Below are 26,409 nucleotides of genomic sequence, written 5' to 3' on the forward strand. Positions count from 1 at the left end.
AATGAAGAGATACATATTTTATTAGCAGAAATTTTGATCAAAGTCCAGATTCATAATAATGACCCCATAAAGATTTTATCATTAACTATAAGGCCGCTCAGGCTGAGCATTTGTTTGGCAGCAATCTCGCCCTTGGCAAGGATTTGGTTTAAGGTGTAGCTGAGAGCTGTAAGGGGGCTGGATGGGAGAGGAATGCCAGCTCCTACAATTGCTCTGCAATCAAAAGGCCCATGTCAGGGTTCCAGCACTCTTTGAAGAGATGCCAGGTTCTGCACATGTTTCAAATTATCAAATACAATCCTGAGACAATGTTTGAGCTGAAACTTCGTTATGTCCAATGGTAAAATAATGCCAGAGTCTCGATGCACCAGAAAGAGCCAGAACTTGCAGACACTTCATCCTCCTCTCCCCGAAGCCCCCAAGTTACGGTAAAGCGTGCGGCTAAAACACAGCAGGGAACGCCTGCGCCGCGTCGAAGCGCCACTGCAGAGGTCTAAACCCAAATGCACGGGCAGGGAGGAGCTCCAGCCCTGAATACGTCTTTGCCGTGGGACACTGATTTTCCTTGCTGCTTCTGCAGCTGTTATCTTCCCCCGTCACCACCCGCCCCACCCCAGCAGGTCTTCGGGGTCTACTTCTGCGCCTGTCCGCTCGTTCCAGAGATGGAGGACGGATCGGGAACACCCTGGAGCCTGCACCCCCGTCCGGAGCAGAGATGAAATCAGAGTGGGAAGATCGGGACTGAGCAGATGAGAACTACTCGATGCTCCCTGCCTCGAACCCTGCCCAGAGCAGCTCTCCATGCACCCGCTGCCTCCAACTTGGCTCTTGAGCGGGCAAATGTCTCGCTGCTGGTGCTGAGCTGCCCCACAACCTCTTGCTAGAGGCGGGCGGAAAGCAGCCCGTGGACCACGGACATGCTCCTGCCGGAGCTTTAGGAGCCAGGGAGCGTGGGCACAGGCAGGGCGGGGTTCCTGGTATGTGCCTCCCACTGCCCGCCCAACAGGCATTATTTGAACACAAGGCATATTTTGTCTAGGGTTGCTTGTTTCCCGCTTCGAAACAGGCTGGAATGCAAAGATCCCAGTGGTTATAAGTGAGAACTGGCACATAATTAAATGCAAGGATTATTTCATTTCCAAGAGAATAGAAGCTGCTGCTCCTCTGCTGCCTGCACTGGGAAGGGAGGCTGCGAGCAGCAGCATTTGCAGGGGAGGAGATGCAGGGCAGGAAGGGGGAACCTTTCTGGGCTTGGGAGACCCCAGGCTACAACCCTACAGATCTTTGTGCTGAAGTCATTTCTGGGATGGAGACCGGCTGCTTTTCCAAAGGAAACAATGGGGAGGCTTCAAGACTCTGCTCCCTGCACCGTGGCTTGGAACGCCCAAGAGAGGCCTCAGGCCGGAGGCTACACCACGTAGGTCTGTAAACCAGAGCGCTCACGAGGGGGGTGGGAGCACGGAAACCACGAGCTGCTTTTGGACTGCTCTTACCCCAGTGCAGCCACAAGCGCCTTTTTCATCCTGCACAAAAACACTCGCTCCCACACCCAAGCCGCTATCGCCAAGGTCCCGCCCCGAGTGAAATCTTACAGCTACGTTACAAGCCACTAGAAGCAGAGATTTCTGATGGGAAAATTCACGAGCCCATCACTCCACGGCACCTCAGCAAAAACCAGGGGGAAATCAAAACACAACCGCCTTGATCTCTTGGCCAGCAAAGGTGCCAGCACGGCTCCGGGCTGGTTGGTGTCAGAGCGAAAACTAATTTGGCAACTTCCTCAGCTCCCCTGAGAGTTTTACTCTGAGATTTCCACAGCGGCACAAAGAGCTACTGTGCTGTGCACGACACATCCCTGGGGCAGGATTGGGTCCCCTGGGCTGACTTGTCGAATCTCGTTCAGCTGGAAATTCCTCGGTAGGTTTTTCCAAGCTTTTATGAATTGGACAAAAGCATTTTATCTCTAGACCCAACATCACAATTTTTCACCATGGAACAGCAGGTTTTGCCTGGGAAAACTAGCTTTTTACACAGGAGAGAGGGGAAAAAAGGTGAACGCTGCAAAACATTTCCTTTTCACAGACCTGGCTGATCTCGATGGCTGTACAGGTATGCGCAGAGACTGCCACGCCTGCTGGGGCTCAGCTGAGCGTCTCCCAGGGGCGTGTCATGGCACTCAACAAAGCGTACAGCACACGGAGGGCTTCCCAAAATGTTTAATAAATAACGAGGATCTCTTTTTAATGTATAAACTATAAATATACCATGCAATTCTTATAACTTAAAATAATTTACAGGCTGAGGTAGGGGGGTGGGAGGATGTGGTCACCAGGCTTGTTCCGTGTCAGGGTCGCCCCGACTTCCGGCTGAGCACGCACACGCAGGCGGTGTCGATCCGGATGAACCGCCAGGCAGCCTGCTTGCCTTCCATGGTCAGCGCTTTGACGAAGGTGTGTGTCGTGGTGCAGTAGGAGTTCCAGTGCTTTGCGTCGATCCCCCGGCACCCACTGGACACTGGCTTGGGGTCCCTGCACTTGGTCTCAAAAAAGTACTGCTTGAAAACATTGTTGTTAATGTTCACCTCTCCCAGCACTGTCACCTCCTTGCCTTTGATGTCCGTGGCTGTGGTTTTGTCCCCAACCCACATGCTGACGCTGTCACACACCGAGAACTCCCCGCGGTGCAGCACGGGGTGGGCCATGCGCTTGGCTCGCATCGTCCTGTTGTGGGGGTGCGTGCTGTGCGCGGGCTCTGCGCTGTGCCTGCCCCCCGACATGGGCGGGGGCTGCGTGCTGAACAGGACCCGAGGGGACCGGAACCGCCGCTTCCTGAACAGCTTGGGATCCACGGTGACATTGGCCACGGGCCCGGCGTCCCTGCGGTCGGCCTTCGGGGGGCTGCGCGGGGTGTGCGGAGCAGGCTGGGGACCCTGCTGTGCTCTAGTCCGGGGGGTGCCTGGCGTGGTGGCTCCTGCAGGACACCCCCATGGGGCACTGTCCTCCAGCTGTGGTGCTGCCTGTGCGCCAACCCAGAGAGCTACGATCAGAGCGTGGTACAGCATGGACATCACGCTGCGCACCTACAATGGAACAGAAACCCAGCGTTACTGCGGACGGCATCAATGCGGGCCGAAGCTGCCGACAGCAGCGGCCTTGTAGGGCATCTGCTGTGGGAGCGTGGATCATACGGATCTCATCAGGTGCTCGTGTGTAAGCCAGATGTGCCTCCAGAACAGCTCATTCGAGCAGCATTAATGTTCCTAATAAAGTGGGAACACTGGGAAATAATAGAGGGATTATAATTAATTCCTTTGGCATTTGTTATTAGTAGAACATTATTTATGAAGCACTTGTTTGGGGTTAGAAACGCGGAGACCATCTGGGGGCTGTGTGCTCCCTGGGGGAAGAAATCCCCTGTGATTTCTGCAGCAGCCCCGAGGCCTGGGGCTGCCGCCTCCCAGGGCTGCCGCGGCCACGGCGCTGGGACGGCCTGTCCTCAGACAACCGTGAGCAACAAGTTCCACAAATGTCTCTGCCTAGCAGCTCCCGCGCCAGTGCTGGCCGCTCAGCAAACAGGAGAAAAAGCCATCTGTCTGGGTGTGCAAACACGTGAAATACATTTCTTCACGTCTCTAAGAACAATATTAATGCCCCAGCATGGCCTCATTAGGCACCCGCCCCCACGTCTGCTTGCTCAGCCGCACGCCAGGTAAGAAGCCAGCACCAGGCATCCCACGGATGGCAAAGGCATTCGGCAGGATTGAAATCTCAGCAAAGGGCAGATGCCGAGTTTCCTCCACGGAGCATTAATGAGCAGAGACAGGGAATAAACAGAACTGAAAAGGCTCCTCCCTGTCTCGCTGCCCTGCTTGCCTGACATGTTTCAGCTGGCCCCAGGCTCTGCTGCATGTCCGGCAGGCACGCTCCGGCCGGACAAACGGGCCAAATACACTTCCCGTCGTGTTCCTCCCCTTGCCCGGGAGAGGAGCAGTTATTACTGACGCTCCCTTCCCTTGGGCCTCAGACTCCCTCCGCCTCAAGCGCAGCGGGTGAAAGAGCGCGGGCCAACGCTTCGGGCCTTGCCGAGAGCTGAATCTCCCAGAGGCGGCAGGATCCTGAGGTCCCGCAGGATCTTGTCAGGAAACTTATCTCAGATAAGAGCTAAACGGTGGGTGATTTGATGGATTCAAGAAACTCGTGGGAGATGCCAAGTGGGGGGAGTTTCTGCAGAGAGCAGTGATACTCAAGCCCCTGAAGCGAGGGGAGGGAGGGAGGGAGGCCAAGAGCCACATTAGCAATCCTCTGTGCAGCAATCAGAATTGAAGGATGGAGGGCGAGGCTGGTCTCGCTGCTGAAGAAACTGCTCACCACCCCAGTCAGTCTTGTTCAGCCTTACAGCAAGGTTGGGGCTGCTTCCTTTCCCGCACGCTGCCTGGCCCTCGTGCGCTACGCAAGGCGCGGAGCTGGGAGCAGGCTATCTGCGAGTCTGCCAGTAACCCCCTGTGCTCCGACAACTCAGATTGGAGTCAGATGGCTCACAACATCTCTACGGTTTGCTTTTTCCAGCAGAAATGTTATTGAGAAAGGGCTGCACAACACAATCCAGACGCAATCGAAACATGCCTGTAACAGCCCCAACCTATTGTGTTTACACACAGACTGCTGTTTACATTTCCTTCTAAAGGAAGCAGAGCTCGGCCATGCCAGTGCAAGGCGACTCTAGTTTTGTTTCACGTGGGATTCACTGGTCTGAAAGGCAACCAGGGAAAATGTACTAAGGTCACCGCGCTGACCTACTCAGGCACAGCTGACACCTCCTCGCCTGCCCCTTCCCCGCCTCACTTTGCAGCTGATCCATACTTCCCCCCACTGTGGCGAAGCTTTCTGCTGGGCACGTGGCAGGAGGTAGGTTAGCCAGGAAGAAGGTGTCTGTTTGGGATTTGGGGAGGTGCAAACCACACAGGTGGCCTGCACTCAAGAGGCCATGCTGGCTGGCACAGCCATGTCTGGAGCACGTACGTGCTTGCTGGCACAGAGTTACTCTGTTTGTTTCTATTCTTCCATTCCCAAGCTCAGCAGTCGCTGGACTCCTGCTCTCTGAAAGTGTTTCAAGCGCGTGCCAAGGGAGGCTGAGCTGCCAGCCTTAGGCACGCGATGCAGAGGCATCCCTTGGCAAGCTTTAGCCACGCGGGTCATCGCTAGCGTGGCCGTTCTAAGAGCTCATCCGCGAGCGTGTGAGCGTTTTCTAGCAGCCGTGACTCCCGCAGGAGTCCCTCCCGTTAGAAGAATGGATGCAAGTTAGCGGCCCAGAAGCCGGGGGCATGCCATGAAACTAAGAGGCACTTAGTGGAAAAGGTGACTGCTCGCTCCATAAGCCGTGACTGCACTGCCGGTCACCTCGGGGCTGGTAAACGAGTAGTCACCTGGAGACAAAGAAAGTCAGTTGCAAAGTGAGAGTGATGAAGTCTTCTGCGCTTCCTGCTCTGGAGCACCGACCGGCCGCTCTCGGGGCTCAGGGAGATGCCTCCTTTCCCGAGGCCGGCCGTGCAGCGGGCCAGGGCGCTGCCCCGGAGCCTTTTCTGATGCCCTCCCTCTGGCACAGCAGGGCTGACGGCCATCTGAGGTGGGCGGGTGTGGGTGGGCTGCTGGTCTCTCCGGATGCGGTAGCTCCGCCTGTGCTTACCTCTGGTAAACTGAATAGAAAACCGCTGGCCAGAGAGGTCTTTATTGCGTCCAGACGCCGAGCGGAGGGGGGGTGCTGCGTGCCATCAGACCTGTCTGCCTGCGTGGCGGAGTCCGCCTGCTGCTCTGGCCGGGCCTGGCTGCAGGAATAAAAGGAGCTGTTTCAGTAACAACCCGGAAACACGAGCTTTTCAAGCAAACCTCCCCAGTTGCGAGCAGGAGTTGAGACGGGGCCTGGCAGCTGCCCTGGTGAGAAGCCTGCTTGCTGGGCTCTCTGCACCGGGCCTTTCACGCTGGTTTTACAGCCCAGGAGCTGCCTGCAGTGCATCTCGCACTGGTTTTCATGGATGCTGTCCTTGCAGCACAGCCACAGCTCAGCCTTATCCAGTGGCCGAGGCTCTTTCTGGCTCCTCTCTGTCACAACTCCTGATTCCTGATCCCTATCCAGCATCTTCCTGTCTCGCCAGATGCAGAAGCAAGGCAATGTGGGAAGGTGATGCCTTGCGGTGCTACCACTAGAAACCAGCCTGTGATCTGGATCCAGACCTGTCCTACAGCGAGGGGCAAGTCCAACTGAAAAGCTAGCACGGTGCAGAGACGAGCAAAGCAACAAGCAAGTGCAACCGCGGTCAATCCCTGAGCTCCCTGAACTAGCACCATGGGTCGGGACAGCACCGCACCCAGGGCAAACCCCTTGCTCGGGCCACCGCTGTGGGAGGAGGCGTGCCCTGCACTAGGCAGTGGTGTGACCACACATCTGTGACCCGTGCTCTTCCTCCCTCTTCCTGGGACTGGTAAGAGCCTCTCCTACCTGTGAGGTCCAGTACAGAAGGTCCCAGGCAGCAAAGCACAAGTGATCAGGCCTCGCCTCCCAGGTCATGGATGCCACAGGGCTCTGGGAGTGGCTGCCCCGCGCGGGCCGTGTGAGCCAGGTGGCAGCCGGGAATCTGCATACGCCTGGCAGGGGCTTGTGCTCCTGGCACGCAGGCATGAAAGACACTTCAGCTGCTTTTTAGACTCAAGGGGCTGATCTACAGGGGTAAGCGATGCCTGGGAGTGCGCCTGCGTCTGCGGGGTGCGGCGAGAACAGCGCCGCCACGGCTGCTGGGTCTTTGACTGGGGAAGTCACAGCCGCCACATCCCACTTCGCTGTGCTGATCCCAGCACCCTCGAGACGCGTCGGCTGCCCACGCTGCGCGGCAGAGTCCGTTCCAAGAGGACGTTTCAGAGTCAGGCTGGTGACAATGACGTGAATGTGTCCAAGGTTAAACAACCCTAGAGACAGAAGTTCTGTGCTGTAGATCTGAGCACGCTGCGTTTTTGCAAGAATGTACTAGTAAAATAATAACCCTTTCAATGTAACCCGTCAGTTTAGTAACACTAATGATAGAGCTATAATATACGCGCCACTGCCAAAAATAATCCAACAACTTTTCCAACTGTTCTGCCACCCTAAGAAAACACAGCCTCCCTCCAGCTGGCCACTTATTTCACCACAAGAGAGAGTTTTGTCTCCGCAGTTTTTTTTCACTGGTCTTTTACTCCCGGCTTCCCGGATTCACCGTGGTGGCAGGATCCGGTAAATGAGCAGTGTCCTGTGAATGATGCTGAAGGCGGCGTCTGTCGGTTTCCATCGGGCGTCCAAGTCTCAGGGACTGAGATCATCTCATCGAGAAGTGAAATGTGCTTCACTTACCTTTTCTGGGAGTTAGGCTAGTTTACACCCCTTCCACAAATATGTCACTTTGAATGGCAAGCCATGTATTTTTCTTCTCTCTTTCTACCTCTTTGCAAGCGCTAAAGAAGTGGCATCTTCTAAATGTGTATAACACTCGTCACACTTGAGTGTCTCATGGTGATTAACATTAAAACAGAACACAACCCATCACTTCAAACTACTAAAAAAACCCAGCCAAGTGCAGCCTGGAAAAGGCAAGAGCCACAGTTTAAATAACCCTTCCCCCTTCTCTCCGCTTTGATCATCTGTTAGGACCTGTCCGGCATACAACAAAGGAACACCAGAAAAAGGCAGAGCTGCCTGAGATCAGCTGCTAGCTAACAAAGAGCTGAACACCACGCTGGTTACGCAAAAGATGACCTATGTTAAAGAACAAAGAGAAAAGAGACTCTCTGGTTGCCTGGGAGGTCTTAAGCAGTGTGTGCAGGCAGATGTGCGCAAAACAAGTGGTGGCCCAATACCACGCAAAGCAAAGAAACGTCTTTTCCTTTTACTACCATGCCACACGCTCTAGGAGCTGCTCGTGACAACAAAAAGAACAAAAGGGATACCTTGCCTGGCTATAGAGTTAGTTCATACTTAAAAAGCATTACATGATTTACTCCAGAATGGATACCACTGGCTAAGATAATTGCCATTAAAAAAAAAAATCTTTTCCTTAAGCTAAAAATGCAAAAATCCTGCCTCATTGATCTTAGTGCTTTTACGTTTGGGAGCCTGTTGGGCTAGGGCTATACTGCCCCATGGGAAGAATCGGGGAACAGCTTGTTAGGACACTTGGCATTTTGGCAGCAGCAACTTGCGCTAGAAATATTTTTGAAATCTATTAAGGAGCAAGACCTCATTTATGAAAAACATGGTAAAATCTGTCTTGAAAACTGCAAAGCTTGATCCAGGGTCCTTATGATGGGGAGGAAGAAAGACCTGTATAATGATGAAGCGAAGCCAAGCTCATGGCAATAGCCCCGTTGTTCTATTACCACGCAGTAGGTCCCGGCAACGTCGCCTCCAGCACTATCGTCTCTGCTCCCTACAACACCAGCGCTGCAGAGAAGCCGTCCCCACCCGCCCCCCCGGGGCAAACTGAATGGTTTCACAAGAGGGGATACCTCAGCCTCCAGTGTCCTGACAGGCAGCACATGGTTGGGTCTCTGTGGTTAAGCGAGGCCTGGGGAGCTTTTGTTGGCACCAAACCAGAATGCCCGTTCTTGTTCGTGTCTGTCAGCCTCCTCATGTTTTCAATAGGGCTGGAGGGGGGGTCTACTTTTAACTGACAGGATGGGACTCAAAGATGCAGGAGGTCTCTTCCTGTCTTAAGTTCTTATGGAATTGGCTTTTATCATGAAATATTATTATATGCACTTGGTGGTAACTGCTGAGACATCAACAAAGTGGTTGGTTCTAATGAAGGCTGGATTTCAAGGGTATTTTTAAGTTTATGTTTAAAGCGGATTCATCGAGCTCTTTCATTAAGTCGGTAGCAAAGGTCATGGGGGGATGAAAACCTGCTATCCTAAATTTACTTGATACACATGTAATTACATTCCAGAAAGTTCACAATCTTCTAGTGTTTCTTATTTCTGGTTCCATTTGACCATGACATCATGAACAAAGGACAAGTTTCCACCAGGGAAATTCACTCAAGGCCTAACAAGAGCTCCACAGTGCCTGTCTCTCCCCAGGGACTTGAATCATTTTGAGAAAGAGAATCCCCCAGATTAAGAGCAGATTTCGTTTTTTCCCACACCTATAGAATGAAGGAAACCAGCCGCTTTCTCCTTCACCACTAACCTAGTGCAATTTAGATAGTTAAGATTCAAAGGAACACGAATTCCAGCGATCCAATTCCCAGCAGAAATTGCAGTGCTCGCCCCCCACCCCCATTGCCTTGTTTCAATTACAGCCAGTGCTCCCGGCACGGCCACTTCTCTTTTTCATAAAGCAAGAACAATATGGCTGTTTTGTGTGCGCGGCATGTCCTGCCCTCCCCCCGCCAGGCAGCCATGCTGGGAGTAGGGCAGGCAAAACGCTTTGCTGCCGGGACCGAGACTGCTAGAAGTTTTCGCGGCTGCTGCGTGCAGCGTTGCTTGCCCCTCGGTACGGTCGCCCAGCACCTCCACAACGCTCAGCTGTCATCAGAAGATCAGACGTGTTGCAGCCATGCAATCCAGCACAGTGATGCTCTCCCTTCATACTGAGTCATAGTTTTTGCCTTTGTGTGAATCACTTGGCCAGTTGCTCTCCCAGTTCTCCAAATGCAGTGTATCCAACAGTCAATGTTAAATGAATCAGCCAAATAACGTTCTGGATACTGAAAAATGTCAGAGGTCCATACATGTTATTAACATCAAAAGATCTCAAGTTTGCTGATGACCACATACCCCTTGAGAGCAGTCCCACGAGGGCTGCTGCTCCTCATTCACACCTCCTTTACACTGGCAAAACCTCTCTGATTGCTCTGCAGTTCCACCTGGCTTGCGCTGAGATACATTTTGGATCCAATTCGGATATCCCTTTTAAGGCCAAAGGTATCACGAGTGGGTCTATTCTCTGCTGTAAAACGCTTCTTGTACTCCTGAGCAAGGAGCTATACGGGCATTTGATCCCAGCAATGTATGGGGACAAGTCCCTATCCAGGTTGCTTCTGCAGAGCTGTCTACGTGATCTGGGGATTGGAGCTATGAATTCTGGCTAAAGCAGGCGCGCGGGGGGTAGGGAATAAACATCTCGTTATTAGTCTGCCAGAGACCAGCGTGTATCGGTATGTGTGTTTCCCACCGTGCTTGCTGGAATGTATTCTCACGGCACGGATTTTCCTTGTGGATTGCCACACTCCGTTTCTCCTGCGAGGTTCTGTCACGCAGCTCTGTAAGGAAGGTGATTTCATTGCTTTGTCATAGCCCATAAGGCTAGACATGAAAGATCAGGAAAATACATAAAAACCTGGTTGAGCAATTGGTAATTAAAGCCATACTGCTGTGTTTCCATCGCCCTGGTGCGAACTGAAAACCAAGCTGTGAGTTTGCAGCCGGGCACCTTTGACACCTCACATAATCGGTGGCATGGTCCTACACAGGTGGGGGCAGCCCCAGGGAGAGAGCAGCGGCTGCTGTTCGAGCTGTGGGGGAATGGGCCAGCGCGCTGCAGGCCCTTCCGCTGCCTGCCCGTGATGCTCTGCTGCTTCCAATTACACCCCCAGCCCCCTCCCGGCTCGCGGCACCATTATTGCTATTCCAGGCTCATGTCTAGGCTCCCTTCTCACTTCAACAAGACCCATTTTCTTTCATCTATCTTATGCAACAATATCAGGCCACTTTTTCCACCCAGACGGTTCACATCTGAGGATGAGGCCTGCTGCTGCAGTTCGCACCTCCAGAGCTGGCTGTCGCAGCAGCATGTCTGACCGTAACCTAGGTCTGAAATAGCCAGACCACTCCGCTTTCTGCCCACGCTCTCACTCTCTGAGGATATGCACTGTGGGACTGGAGCACGTCTTCTATTAATTTGCTTTCGTGTGGTCCGGTGTTGGGCAAAACTTTTTCCAGTGGTGAAACCAACCTAAAGCTCTATTTCCTTGCCATGATATAAATCCTCATTGCTGTTTTCTAACACCTTCCATAGAGGATATCAAAGCACTCACGAAACATCTGGGAGAGAGAGGGCTCACTTGAAGAGGGCTGGACAGAGCTACAAGGAGGGAAAGGCTTGGTTTGCAAAGGCATCTGGCACCATAGCACCAGCGTCCTACAGAGCTGTTGATAATGAATCTAGGTTAAGGCAGGAATTTCCCTTCAGCATGAAATCCTGTTGTTAAGCCCACCGAAGGGAAGTTGTCCGAGAAGGCAGGTCGGCTCTCTTGGTGTTCGTACAGAAGGGCTGTGCTCGCTATCCACTCCTTAAACGTGTTGAGGCTCCCCGAAAGCTCTACCCAGTGTGATTAGGAACGTAATGTTCTTCATGCATAGCATTCATTTACCATGGGCAAAAAAGAGATTACAGACTGTGAACCGACTCCATGGGCTGCACTCTTCCAACCACAGAGAAGAATTTGCTGGAGGTGGGTTCACTGATTCTGGGCACTGCAGCTTCTTCCAGCATGTGCAGCCTGACGCTAACCAGAGCCGCCGCGGAGAGCACGTGGCTGTGCTTGGGCTGGAGGGAATCCTGCGCATCTCCATGGGATGCCTCGCCCTTCACAGAGCGGAGGAGCGCTGCGTACGTTAATGGGGCTACTGGTATAAGGACACTCAGTATGTGTAAACGTTGCAAAATCAAGTCCCAAAGGAGAAAAATAAGAGGAGTGGGTGCATCTTTATTTGTATCCTGGGTTTGTTTTTTGGTGCTTGTGCATGTTGATAAAGAAAACACAACACAGCCTCTTAAGTGCGCGTGTTCACTGACAAGCAGTAAAATGAATCATTGCAATTAAAAAGGGAAAATATAATTTAATATCCTGTTTGACCCAATCAAATACAATGAAGCAAACTTGCATTTGTCAGACAAATAAACATAACCACATGGCTGCGTTCAAGTCCAAGGCATGACGCCATTTGGAGTGCCTGTTGTCAATTCTGAAACAATACGTTAAAGAAGATGACAGATTTTGGGGCACGCGTCAAAAAATTAACATCAAGATGTACTTGAATCTCTTGTGACTTTATGATTAGAAAAATGCTGATGTGCCTCAAATCTAAGAACTGGTAAGGGTGTTTCTCGGCGTGTAAATCATCTAGTCAGCGTTGAGTCGTGCGCTGTCCACGCTCCCCGCAGCAGGTGTACAAGAACAAGTTGCTAGGCCAAGGCAAGCCAGCAGGCTTCACTAACGCGACCTGGAGCAGTGACGTGAACTCTGGTAATGGGAACGAGAATGACGCTGGCATCACCAGAACACCATGCAATAGATTTGCAGCATGTCAATAAGTTCATTGCTTTCCCAAAGTGTTCAATCAGAGCGCTGTACTGCAGAGCCGATGACAATGCCCCTGCTGCTAAATGCTTTGTGAAGCACTGACAACGCGCTTGACTTTGTATCTGGCAGGTGGAGCCATGGAGAGCGCTGAACGACCCCTTCCTGCCCCATAGCAACTGGTTTCTCCAGAGGTCACCGTGAGCAGGGATTTCCCTGGGAGCACACGCATGTGTAAACATGTAACCTTTTCTGAGTAGCAGTGTCCTCCAAGGTCACGCATGCATCTTGTGCTGTCACCTGCTCCAGCTAGGGGCATAAAGGGCAGAGCAACTGCAAGCCTCCAGCTTCCTTCTTTGCAGTTTGAAGCCTGTTTGCTGAGGATGCTTCACAGCGGGGGCCCCAGGCCAGGCCGTGGGGCTGCACACAGCGTATCAGACACGAGGGCAGGATCCAAACTGTGACACAACCTTGAAGAAGAACGCGAGTTTAGTGCAGGGAGCACGTGAAGCGGGTGACAGGGCCTGAGCAAGTGCCCAAGCGATGCGTTTTGGACCCATTTGGGAAGGACAGAGCTGGGCCTTCCTGGAGGGTGGTGGGGAAAAGACTGCAGCCTCAAGAGGGGCAGATGGCGCTGCCAGGCAGGGAGGAGGGGAGAGTTGGATTTGAGACAGTGGAGGGTCTGGACATGTCCTTGGAGAATAAAGATGAGTCCGAGGTTGCAAGCCCAGCAGCCAAAGGGATGGCAGAGCAACAGGGATAGATAAAAGTGGGGAAGAAGGGAGAACTGGAGAGAGAAGACTTTGATTTTAGCCAGCTCTAGTGACGCCGCTGGCAAGCTGCCCACGCGGAGGAGCCAGCAGAGGCTTCGCTGGCCGCAGGGGGCAATAAATAAACGTTCTGCGTGAAAGTCCCTGTGATGTGAAAGCCCTGAAAAGGAGGGCTTCCCTCTCGCAGGCAGAGCAGGACTGCTCCTTCCTTGCACTCCACGCAGCAGCTCCATCTGCCTGACTCGCAGCCAGGAAAAGCCCTGAGGAAATGTGCGTCTCGGAGCCGCTCCGTGCTCGGGGTGCCCGCAAGGGGAAGGCAGCTAGGAGTTGGTCTCTAATAAAAATATTTCTGCAATGTGTGTGAATTACAGTGGTGAAACGTCACTTCAGCCAGCGTACGCTGCAAAGGCCTAAAAGACTTGGACGGCGCTTTAAACCACAGTGACTAAGAACGGCATCACGGGGACTGGGTCTCAGACTCTGCTTGGCCTGTCCTCGCTCAAGTCACAAAACAGGCACTTTTAATGAAGTCATGAGCCCACTTCTCAGGCTGACACATCAACTGTGACTCACCGGGTCGAGGAGGGCCGTGCCCGGCTCCTTTCAGGAGACGACAGGCTTGAGCAGCGAGGGCCACGGCACCCTCCTGCAAGCCTACAACGGGAGGGCGCTGAGCACGCGTCCGTCTGCGGCTACATTTCTGGTTCAAATCTAGCCCAGGCCGTGACAATCGCCCAGACGCTCTTCGCTGGCCACTCGCGATGGCTCAGGGACCTCTGCCAGCAATCTCAGCCTGGAGGGCAGGGGACCATGGGGCCAGAGGGCACAGTGGTGGGAGAAGGGGCAAGTGTGGGAGGTCCGTGCGCGGGAGAAAGCGCCCTTCCCCAGCCCGGCTCCACCCCGCGTGACCAGGGACGACTAACCTGTGGGAGACTCCCCTTCCCAGAAAGATGTTCACGGGCGTCTTTGGGACCAGGGTTCCCCAGCGTCTGCCAGGAAAGCGCACGCATCCAGGAGAGCACTTCTCGTGTAGAAATACCACCTCTCCCCATTCAGCCCAGCTTCACCCCTTCAGTCCGGAGGGCTGACAGGGGGCACGCAGCACGCACACAACCGTTTAGGTTACAGACGCAAAATGGCCTCCCCTCAGCAAATATTACTAAAATTAGCTCTCTCAGGCTAAATATACCAGAGGGCCTTTAAACACGGTGAAGAGAAAGCGAGCTAACCGCCACTTCCCAAAGTGCTGAGCAACTTCTCTGGAGATAAATGACGGGAAAGAACATCAGAGGGGTCACGTGCGAGGCTCACGGCAACAGGGCCCTAATGCTTATTAAGTCAATGACCGGGATGGTGTAAACTTGGCACAATGGGACGGACCAGAAATAGAAATGCTACTCACAAAGAGCCAGCCAGCTGAGCCTGCAGTTACATAATTTTGGCTGATCGTATTAGGAGCCGTAAATCAAACCCTAACACGAATGGGTGAGACGTGACGAGCCTGGAACCTCGCACACGGGCTCCAGCCTGCGGGTGTGCTTTACAGGGCTCCTGGGCTTCATCAATACCACCTCACTGGCACAAGGCCGACTGCCACGCACAGACCCCGCACGGAGGCCTCCGACTTGGACTGACAGGAAAAGCACATGAGAAAACTTGGGGTGCGATCTGCTCCCACGCAGAGCCAGAGCCTGCAGCGGCTGTGCGACTGGAGTTGTGGCGTGGTTGCGGGTGACATCCACCACTCCCCGTGAGGGGCCAGCGTGAACTCGCTCGGTCCCGTCGCACTCAGCACAGGAAACCCGGCCTCCCCGGGACGATGCCTGGTGCCCAGGGCCCTTCCTCTGACCCACCCGACAACGAGTCCCTGGACAGGGGCAGCAGGCAAGTGCTGGCCCAGCCTTGGGGTCAGCGTCCCCCACAGCGAGCAAAGCTGCACGCGACACTTCATCCCGTGCCTGGCCTGCCACGCTCGGTCCTGTACCATGGCCAGCACGCACCGTTCAGTGACCGGAGATGAAAGTCCAATACAGAAGGTGTTTGATAGTGCATGAAAGCACGGGGACTCCTGGCTCCACAGAGTCGGTATGACCCTTTCTATCACGAGCAGCTCCCAAAATTATGTTGGAATTGATAAAAAATAAGTAAAATAAAGCAAGAGGCTCATCAGACAATGATTTTACTATCCTGTCTTTTGGCCAAAACAATCTTTTACGGTAGAAAAATGCAATGGCTTTAAGGATTGGTGAGCTTTTCCACGGGCTGATCCTGTTCCACTGTCCAGGAGGGAATGCAGACGCTGATCTCTGCCCAGGCCCTGATTATAATAAGACCCAGCTGAACCGTAACTTCCACTGAAACATTGCATCCTTGTTCAACCTTCTAAGTTTCACTTTTTTACATTCTCCTTGTCATTTTTTTCCATCCTGCTAAGTCTGCCTATCGCCCTGTGCAGAAACAGATGGAAAACAGATAACGCAGAGATGATGTATAAACTCAAAACAAGTCAATTAGCCCTGATAAGCATCCCATGGGCAAATGGAGGCCATCAGAGTGAGCCTTCTCTAGACCCTGAATTTAGAAAATAACATTCTTCAAACACACACAACATCCAGGAACTGCTGACATGACCCTCACAGTATTTAATAGTTTTCATTTCAATCCTTTGTGCTCCATTCACTCCCTGTCCAAAGAAGAAATTTGAAGACCAAGCTCCTACCAGAGTCTCTGACAAACAAGCCTTCCGGCACTTAAGCATTTGGTAAAAGCTACAAATGTTTTTCAACAGGAGGGAATTTAATGTGGTGTGAAATAGGATATTATCAGACACGTCTGCATTTGATAACTTTTTAAGGAGAAAAGGAAAATGTAGCAAGGAAGTACAGATCAGTAAGCTTGAAATGCACCTCTGAGTAATACTGAGATGTTCTTTGATGTTCATAAGCACTTTGCAATGATACCAGGGCAAAAACATTGCCCTGGGACGACACTGATGACTGCTGTGAATGACCATAGCTACTGTCCAGAAAAGGTGCACAGCCCTCAAGAGACTGTCCCAGAGTCGTGTGTGTTCCTGTGCTCAAGCAGGGCTTTCTCAGGCCAGCTGCACATGCCGCTGCAAGGTCTTGCATCTTGTCACCAATGTCTCTGTGGAGCCCGTTCAGTCATGAAACCTTTGGTCACACGTGATGTCTCAGGACATGGCATACATCTGAAAAACCAAACTGAGGGGATTTCTAAGCTGAGTACAACCAAAACGTTGGTGTTCTTGCATTTCCAGCAAGAAAAACAAAGTAACGTTTGTTTGCGGTAAAAGAACGTCGCGTTCTGCGCGTGCCGGAGGGACGTGCGGCAGGGTCCTGCCACACCTTAGCATCGCCGGCTCGTAGTGTCAGAGGGCCCTGCCCGAGGGGAGTCCAGTAAGCAGCAGATACTGCACATATAAGCACTGTGCATGTATCTGGCCACTAAAACATGCAAAAAAGTACAGACTGTTGCACGTGGTGCTCGTATCAGCCGTTATCCTGATTGCAGTGGCGATGGAAGGCAAAGCACACGTCTTCGTGCCCAAAGGTGGGGGGTGGAGTGTATATCTCACTTGCATATCAATCCTGACTTAAAGTATTGTTTTGTAACAGCCACTTTCATCCAAAGACCTCAAACCACTTCATAAACAGCAGTCAGCCCGTGAGGGAGCAATAGGAATTATTGGCAGGGTCAGTACCAGCATCAGGAATGTAACCTCAGGACTCTTGTCTAGCATTTCCCTTCTCTGGCCACCAGATAAGTTCCCTCTTCTTTCCTTTACTTCAAGGAGATTCTTTCCTCTTTCCAGGAAAGTGGATTCTAACGAGCGAGGCCTGCTACCCACATGAGACCTACAGGTCTTCTTGGTCACAGCACATGAATCTCTCCTTTGTTGACTCATGTTACAGCCCTGAAAAATAACCTGCCAATTTGAAATAGGTAACAGGAAAACTCTAATGAATGCCTCAGAGATTTACTGCCTCATCTTCGGTGCATTTGATGTGTGCAACGGCCGACAGCATTCCTACAGCAGTAACATTTACTCACTGTCACAGGCTCTTGCTGTTTGTTCTGTGCTGCTCATTTGATTTAAATTGCACATGCTCTTTGGGCATATATTTAAAAAAATAGTAGTAGTCTCATTCAGACCTCTAAAGCCTGCATAAGCCCTCGCTGTGATAAGATAAGAAGAGCATGTACAAGGAAGGACAAAGTAAGGTCTCCTGGTTCAGGGTGAGGACTAGGAGTCAGGGCTTTTGGGGTCTCTCCTTGGCTTTGCTACCTTACTCACAGCTTGGCCCTCATCAGGTCACTTAAACTCTCGCAGCCTCAGTCTGCTCCTTGGAAAAGAAAGGTTTATTTCTCTCAAAGGTCTGTGGTCACACTGAAGGTGGTTGAGATCCTCTGGTGACATGGTCTATAGGATTGAATAGTGTCCCGATCTAGTCTAAGGCACAAGTTTCCCTCATGCCCAGGCATCCCCCATGCCCGTAGCAGAGCCGCTGGCACGGCTGGTCGAGCACTCGTGGTGCTCGGGTCAGGTCCCAGAGGACTGGAAAAAGCCAATGTGGTCCCCGTGTTCAAGAAGGGGAGGAGGAGGAACCAGGAAACTATAGGCCAGTCAGTCTCACCTCCATCCTTGGGAAAACTCTGGAAAAAATCATTAAGGATCACATTCGTGGGAACCCAGCAAGGGAAATAATGCTGAAAGGAAATCAGCACGGGTTCATTGCAGGTAGATCCTTCCTGACTAACCTGGGTTTTTTTATGACCAGGTCACAAAATGCTTAGATGCAGGAGTCGAGATAGATGTCATCTACTTGGGTTTTAAGAAGGCCTTCATACAGTATTTCATCCTATTCTCATAAATAAACTGAGCGGCTGTGACGTAGATGATTACACGGTCCAGTGGGTGGCAAATTGGCTTGGGGTCGCACCCAGAGAGGGGTGGTGGACGGGTCGGTATCGACCTGGAAAGATGTGGTCGGTGGAGTCCCGCGAGGCTTGGTCCCTGGACCGGTGCTATTCAATGTCTTCATTGGTGACTTGGACGAGGGCACGGAGACCACCCTGTCCAAGGTCGCAGATGATACCAAATTATGGGGCCAAGTTAACACACCGGAGGGTAGGGAATGAATCCAGGCGGATCTGGACAGGTTGGAAAAATAGGCAGAACGAAATAGGATGCAGTTCAACAGAGACAAGCGCAAAGTGCTGCGCCTGGGCAAACAGACCCACCAACACATTTACAGGCTGGGGCTGACCTTTTCAGCAGCACAGCAGCGGAAAGGATCTTGGATTCATAGTTGACTCCAAGATGAACATAGGTCATCAGTGTGATGACGTGATCAGTAAAGCTAACCGCACTTTATCATGCATTAGCAGACGCATGACGAACGGGTCCAGGGAGGTGATGCTTCCCCTCTGTGCAGCACTGGTGAGGCGGCCGCTGGAGTCCTGCATCCAGTTCTGGGCACCGCGCTTCAAGAGGGACGCGGAGAATCACGAGAGGGTTCAGAGGAGGCCACTCATATGGTCAGAGGCCTGCAGGCCAGGTCCTATGAGGAGAGACTGAGGGACCTGGATCTCTTCAGCCTTCACAAGAGGAGGCTGAGAGGTGATCTTGTGGCCACCTACAAATTCAACAGGGGAGGGCAGCTGGGAATAGGAGATGCTCTGTTTACTAGGGCATCCCCTGGAGTAACTAGGAACAACGGCCACAAACTGATGGCGAGCAGATTTAGGTTGGACATTAGAAATAACTTCTACACCATAAGGGTTGCCAGAATCTGGAGCGGGCTCCCAAGGGAGGTGGTGCTCTCCTCTCCCCTGGGGGTCTTCAAGAGGAGGCTGAATATGCACCTGGCTGGGTCGTCTGATCCCAGCGCTCTTTCCTGCCCGGGGCAGGGGGTCGGACTCGATCACCTACTGAGGTCCCTTCTGACCCTATCATCTACGAATCTATCTTAACAAACGCACCAGGCACACTGAGCCCTGTGTGGAAATGTCAAAATGCTGTTTGACTTGAAGAGGAAACTTGGTTTTCAAAGCTTTAAATTACTTTTCTTGTTGCTTGACTAGGAAAATTAAGACTAAAACAAATGCCCCAAACACATCATTGACTTTCAAGCCCTACATAACTGGGACAGGCTGAATCCTGTGCTCTTTTTTGTGTCTCAGGGTTGTGACGCCTTGGCCCCAGAGTACCAACCCCTGCAAGCCATGGGAATGACAGATGCACATTAGCATACAGGGGATGGCCTGCAAGGGCTTGATGAGGACCTGCATGGGATGTGCTGTTCATAGTGCAGCAGGGACCCACTCTGAGGACTGTGAGGAAGCACCGAGGGTCAGCACCTTCCTGTTTCTTCTCTTTCAATATATGTAGCTTGATCATTTTGACAGCCATGGTTCATCAGAGTGCCCAGAGACTGCTTCACTGTGGGAAAGCAGGGGGTAACAGTCTCTGGAGAGACCTGTGGATTGACTCAGTGCAGGAAAAAACATGTAACCTGGAGAATTTCATGTTGGTTCCTGGTGACCTCCAGAAAAAAACAAACTACCGGACAGATGGAAGTGCAACGCTCCCGTCTGCTGCTCAGACAAGCCCCATTTAAATCTGATGCAATTTTGAAACAACAGGGTACAAACTCCTAAGAATAGGGCCGATAGCTAAATTAGCCACAGAAAACACTGCTTGAAGCACTACGGAGACCCAGCGTCGTCTGCATTACAGCTGTCCAGTTCTCTGGGATCACAGGCCACTCCACATGAGAAACAAGGCTCTCCTGCCACGCGGGGAAGGTCACCAAGAGAAAACATCAGGTTGCTCTTCCTGCTCCGTAGGTTTTGAAGCTGTGTGTATTGATGCTCTGGTTCATCTGCACACCATCAGACACGGAGCGGGAAAGAAGGCCAGCTGTTGACGTCTCTGTTTGGAAGCCACAAACAAAGCAGCTAGTCTCTAGGCAGGGAGAGGAGATGCTTTACACACAATGGTGCTCTCAGAATTCGTGGTCAGGTGTTTCTGTACTCTGCAAGTTTTAGCTAGTGTGAAGGTATGGCATTTGCATAAATCTGCGGATGTTGTATAAATTGTTCCACGCCTAAATTCTTCTACACATGTGTTCGACCCTGAACTGTGGAATATTTGCCTTTGATGGATGATCAGCAGCACACACTGTTACAATTCCCATCTGTCCAAGTCTACGGGCCGTTTGAGCAGCAGATGCTGTGTCTCTGTTCTCCTCCCTTTACCATTCTTGCATTTTTCCCCCGTTGCCTCCAGTGGTGAGAAATGCAAGGGGACCCTCCGCTGTCCACTTGGCACGGCTTATGTGCTGTCCTTCCGGGCTTTAGGCCTCAGCCTCTGCGGGAGAAGAGGGACTTGCTTGGGCCCCAGGTCCTGCCCGCACGATGCTACTGGTGCTGAGCTCAGCACCCGAGGGACCCTCCACAGAAACCCCCTTGGGCGCATGCATTCACACGTGCTGGTCTGCTGGTGCCAAGGAACATCTGAGGAGGACTTCCTGGCCCAGGAGGTCCCTGGGCCCAGATGACTCTGCCGTGCGGTGGCTGGGATTTGGAGGAGCCTGTCAGCTGTGTGAATGCACAGAGATGCCCTGCGCGCTCTTCCCCCGGTATCCCACCAGGCAGTGTGGGATCTGTGCTCTCGCTGTCGGCAGCAGCCGGCGCGGCACTGCGCTGCCCCGGCACAGGAACAGCCTTCTTCAGGGCAATTCTGCACAGGGTTCGAGGCTCAGGCAGGGCAGATCTTTGCACTTGCGGATCTTGGGCTCCCAGCTGTGCAGATCCCACAGGGATTCACTGCAAACTGATCAGCCAGCTGCTCTCGCCCTTTCCACACCCTGGTTACTCTTATTTTGCCCACTTGGAGGCCAGAGCTGTTAAAATGGCCCTTGGTTTAAATGAGAGTTGGTCCTGAAACGCTAGCAAGAAGCTGAGCAGTCTTGCTCACATACAAGAGAAAGGGCATCAGACTAACCCGTCAGCTCCAGCATTTAAATCTGCGTTTGGCCAGAGGAGCTCTTAGTACAGTTGTTGGTTTTGCATCTGTCCTCTCCATGCGGTGGTGTGCCCAAACCTGTGCCCAGAAAACACCGAGGCAGGCCAGGTGGCCCGTTGCTGTAGTCGGCAATGGATGTGGAGAGGCAAAGTACGCGATATTGTTCAGTCCACTGTTGCAAAGGAAGAGGCTGCTTGCTACACACCAGCAGGCCCCGGGGGCTTTCTGAACAGCGTCTTCAGAAGAGAAGCCCAGCTCAGGTCTCAATCCCACTGTTTAAGCCGCCGAGCCTCCACTGTCACCGCCCAGCTTCGCATTCCCATCGCTCCTACGCACCATCTTCCCCCATCTTCTCTGCTGGCTCTGAAACGTAGCACTCGCGCAGAGCAGAGGCCCAGCCCGGCCCAGCCCAGATGTTTCTTGCTCTCGCACACCCAGCCTGGATTTGGCACGAAATATTTATCTCCCTTGAGCTCTTCCACAGCACTAGATATGAGCCCTTTCCACAGGGGATCAAGGGCAATCGCTCTGTGGTACAGACACAACCTGTCTTTGGAGAGTGCTGAAGCGAGTTCCCTCTGTTCACATGCGAAGGAGTCTGGCCGAAGCAGGCCTTGCTAATCAGGTTCCCAGCACTGAAGCACGGCGCCGCGGGCAGAGGAGGGCAGAGTGCCACGGCGGGAAGAAGGTCAAGCCCCGGAAATTCCAGCGGGGAAGAGCAAGGACAGCAGCAGAGTCCCCGAGTCAGCCAAGAAACCGGGTCGCAAGGGTCCGTCTGGTGCAGACGGCATGGCAGGGCCTTCCAAGTCATCCTCCTCTCAGTTTTCTCAGAGCTGTACACTGGGGCAAAGGAGGGAGAAGGTATCCTGGGTGAAAGATGTCCATGTGCCCCAAGTGAGATCTCTGAGCGAGGCGAGTGTGGCTCCAAGTACAGAGAAACCTGGCAGCGCCAAAAATTTAGCAGTCCTTAATTTCATACCACCTGACAAAGTAGGCTGTTGCCTATGAATGCTCTTGCCTCTCTGAACCACTCTGTCTCACCCTGCCCTGCCTTCTGGCTGTGCTCAGCTTGCTATAACCCTGAACCTGGGTGCCACGTCCGCGTGCGGTCGCTGCCCATGCAGACGTTGCAGAGGGCAGCCCGTTGCTCTACCTGGCAGGGACAGAACTATTTCCAAACATGCCTGGCGAAGAGCATCATCCAGGAGAAACAGTGGGTTATTGTCCTCTCCCCGCACACTTGGAACATCAAAATAGTGACTGTCATGGAGCCGCAGCGACACTTGTCTGCCTTGTGCTTAACAGGGGACTTTGGGTCTCTCCAAGAATTACTGCATCCTAATCAGGAGGATGTAAGCAGAGTCTTGCTCTTGTTAGTGAGCAGAGGCCGGCCTAGGCTAGCAAGAAAGTCCAAAGCAACACTACCCGAAACATGATAGGAACAACTGAGAAGTCAGCTAGTAATAGGCTGCCGTGCAGCCACTCATCACCTATGGCCCAATCTGTTCGGGACAGGGTTGTACACTCATCCTGCCAAATTCTGGGACCTCTCTGTTGTCTAACAACCCTGAGCTTTGTCTGCCCTATTACATGGGAACGTGCAGTGCAATGTTGGTTTTTTTCTCTTGTATTTTAAATTAAAACAGATATAATCCACTTTGCATGAATTTCAGAATTTATGTCAAGCTCGGTACAGAGCAGGGGAGAAAAAGAATTTGTCCCCTATGGACGAAACCGTTACTCTTGCAATTAATATTTTCCATGTAATTTCAGGAAAAAGAGCTCACAACTTAGACATAAAGCCTATGAGCACAGCATTTCCGAGGAGTCCTTTCTGGCAGCTCGTAGTGCTGAGAAGCACATGCTCGTGCTTTGCTAACTTCCCAGCAGAGCGATGGGAGACAAAGCAGGGACAACCCAACCTTCGCGGGTCTGTGCTGTTCTGTGATGCCTGGGAAAAGGCAACCTCCTGAGCACTGCAAATGCAGTCAGACCACCTGGGAACAATGCTGTCCCTGACTGCAGCAGCTGGAGAGGCATCACGTTTCTCCTTGTCACAGGAAAAGCCTTCTTCAGGGCGATGTCGGCCTGGCACAGAAGCATCAGTAGATGCTAAGCAGAGAGAAGAGCAGGCTGTGCTGTGGCTCAGGAGACAGCGTACCCTGCAACTCGCAGCGAGGATGCCGTGGAAGGCAGCCCCTTGCCCCCAGCAGTGTCCCACCGCCTGCGCAAGCCTACGCCGCGGAGCATCCCTCGTTCTAGGGGACCCCAGCCCGGCAGCAGAACGGCTCTGCACGGATGCTGCTTTGAACCGGCTCTGTTTCTTACTGCAGCTGCTGGGCACTGTCAGCGGGTGCGTCACGAAGAAGCGATTAGGCAGCAAAACACTGGCTCGGCATGGGTAGATGGCAAGTGTCTAGAAGATCTAGACTTTGCTGATGACATTATGCTACTGGGCAACACCTGAGAAGCTGCGACCAAGGACAGGCCACCGGGCAGGAACAGCAGCTGAGCAGGGCTCCAGACCTGCTACACCAGAACAAGTGTCCCTGGAGCCCAGACATCAAGCAGTAACACTGCGCCACGTAGCGAAAGCACCAGAGAATCTGCCGGCTTGGGCAGCACCCGGCTGGCCAGTGGAGACTTCTGCGGGAAGCGACAGGAAGGAAAGGAAAAGCACCCACAGAATTCACTGAACTTACCAGCGTGCGGAAATCCGCATTGTATAAACTGCGGCCTTCCTGCTCGCGTGTAATCTTAGACTTAGCGTATGACTATGAGAGCTGGAGATCTACTAAGCTGCGGGTCTGGAAACTAGATGCCTTTGAAACACACGCCTACAAAGGGGCCTGGGCATCGCGCAGAAAGAGTTCAGCACCAGCACAGACAGACGAAGCTCGCCAGTCGGCTTCTTGTCTCCCCCAGAACCAGACTGAAGTACCAGGCACGTTTGCTGCAGAGATGCCAGCAAAGCGACTCCCACGTGAAGCTGGCACGTAGGAGCCAGCTGGGGCAGGGAAAGGGGAGTGCCCACAAGGAGCCCCACGAAGAGCCTTTTGCGGGGCAGCTGTTCTCAGCCGCATCGAGCAGGAGCAGCAGGATGACGCAGGGAGCGGGGGACGAGCCCAGTGTCACTGTGGAAAGGCTGAATGAACAATGAAGCGCGTTCTAATTGCTTCTCCAGCAAAATGCCGTAAGGTCACTCGGCGGCGACAGTCTGCGTCGCCTTGCATGCGTGTGGAAGGAGTCGCCTCCGGATTCCTTCGAGCATTGGTTTCTTTCCACGATGGCTGTGCTGTCTGTAACGTTCGTGGGGCTGTGGGCAGGGGCTGCAGAGCGGGTGCTTCTGTGAGCGAGTGTCAGGCTCCGTCCCGGCAGAGGAAGTGTTTGTGTAATGCGTTTGGTGTGACGAGCACAGGGGTTCGGGTCCGCAGGAGAGTCCCTGGCTGGCCGCTGCAGGCAGCTCTGTTCTGCAGACACCACCAACCACGAGGGCCAGGCTCTGCCCTGCAAAACTGTGAGCAAGGTTTCGCAGCACGTTACCGCAGCGAGATGAGCAGAGGAAACGGGCTGCGTCACCTCCACGGTCCTTCCCTTTGATGTGTTTTTCATAAATATTTTCACGTTCTGGTTGCATGCAGGGAACAGCTGGTGCTGGAGTAACACTGAACTCCCATACAAACTAATCCCGTTGTTTGGCAGTCTGGCGGACACAGCGCTCGCTTTTCCATGCCAGGCCTCCCTTTCTCACTCCTGTTACTTTCAAAACATTCTTCGTTGCTTCTAGCTTGTCCAAGGCAGACCCCGCTTGGAGCAGGAAGGAACGAGGCCGGGTCAAGGGGCGCTGGAACCAGTTAGCTAGCTTGGTCCTGTTTAACTTCACCACTCACCCTCTTCAGACAGGGAATACTGGGGGACCCAACCACGTCGTCCTACTTCTTGGCAAAGCACCGCAAGCATTTTGCTGCTAAAGGCAGACCGTACATAAATAACAGCGATAGTATCAGCCTGCTGCCACTTCTATCATCTCCTGAAGATGTGCTATCCAGCCGTTTCCCTTCACTTGGCTTCTTGGTTCTCTCTGTGAGAAATCTTGGATCAAAGTTTCATAATTTAGAGACAACTTATGTACTGCGGCCCAGCAGCAGTGTCTGTGCTCCTGTCTAGCAAAGAAAGAGGTCAGATTTGCCTGGGGAAACATCTCAGCGCTGGACTCAGTGGCCACTTGGCTAGACAGCCATTGGCAGTGCTTCTTTATTTGCCATGCAGTGATTGTATCCTTCTGGCCTAATCCAAATTAGGGACAAATTTTGCCGAGAAGAGAAGAAAAGAAGAAAAAACTCGCTCTTGTAAAGTCTGGCATTCCTCCCACAAAGGGCAGGGATCAATGGCTGTGAGAGAGGCAGCAGGATTCGGTTGCAGGGTTGTGCTTGTCAGCCCTGCTGCTGCTCCAGAAGAGACTGCAGCCTACCGCGCACTTACTGTCTCTTGGAAGCTCAGCCGGAGGTGCTGAGAGGTAATTAAGTGAGCGATATTATAACCCTAACAGTGATTTTAGGCTCCCTTTGCAGTCAAGAAAGTTTGGCATGTACTTGTTCTGAACAATAAGAAAACTGATCAATCAAGAGAATCATCAATAGTTTAAGTCGTCATGTTGGTGTGAACAGCTTTCCCTGTGCTCCAGCCAGCACCCAAAGGATTACAGAAAGGAAAGAGTTTTAAATAAAGGAAATGCCAAACAATGCTGAAATGAATCGAAGATGTGTGGCTGAGTTCCCTGAGCCACTTAGAAATACCCTTAAACACGCTCATTTTTCAGCTAAAAGACCTTCAGTGGTGTGATATTTCCAGCGATGACTTTGTTTCTTCCAGAAGAGCCAGCACGTTCCTCACACTGCTCCAGAACTGCGGAAGGGGAAGCTGATCCAAGCAGGCCTGGGTCCTGCTGTCGGGAAGGGGCTCGCGGAGCACAGCGGTCCTTGCTGGCAGTGAGTGCCCTTGCCCAGCACGGTCTCCTGGCTAAAACCAACTGCAGAACCTTTGCTCCCAAAACACAACAGGCGGCAAAAGAGAGGACCTACAGTCTACAGCTCAGCAAGATGCAAGCGCTGCACAGACAAACTGGCCTTCGCAATTCTCCCCCAGAAGCTAGGGAAGGATTTTAAAGCCCAGGCACAGAGAGGCTGTGGAGCCGTGCCACTGCTACCCAGCAAGTCGCATGCGGAGGCAAGCCTGGAGCACGGTGCCCTGACTCCTCCTCT

General features: G+C 52.6%; 1 protein-coding gene across 2 annotated transcripts in view; it reads right to left on the bottom strand.

Moving 5' to 3' along the window:
• Nucleotides 1–2,201: 2,201 nt before the first annotated feature.
• The window catches only part of NGF (nerve growth factor), a 39,847-nt gene continuing 15,639 nt past the window's right edge, over nucleotides 2,202–26,409 (bottom strand). The window contains exons 2-3 of one of the 2 annotated variants that reach the window (XM_059716997.1): nucleotides 5,683–5,821; nucleotides 2,202–3,079 (exon numbers count right to left, since the gene is read on the bottom strand). In XM_059716997.1, the coding sequence (XP_059572980.1) occupies nucleotides 2,345–3,067 (723 nt within the window). In that variant the 5' untranslated portion in view covers nucleotides 3,068–3,079; nucleotides 5,683–5,821 and the 3' untranslated portion in view covers nucleotides 2,202–2,344. The remainder of the gene's footprint in view (nucleotides 3,080–5,682; nucleotides 5,822–26,409) is intronic. The other variant, XM_059716998.1, reaches the window with a different exon arrangement.

Source organism: Alligator mississippiensis, chromosome 14 (assembly GCF_030867095.1).
Source record: "Alligator mississippiensis isolate rAllMis1 chromosome 14, rAllMis1, whole genome shotgun sequence".
NCBI lineage: Eukaryota > Metazoa > Chordata > Crocodylia > Alligatoridae > Alligator > Alligator mississippiensis.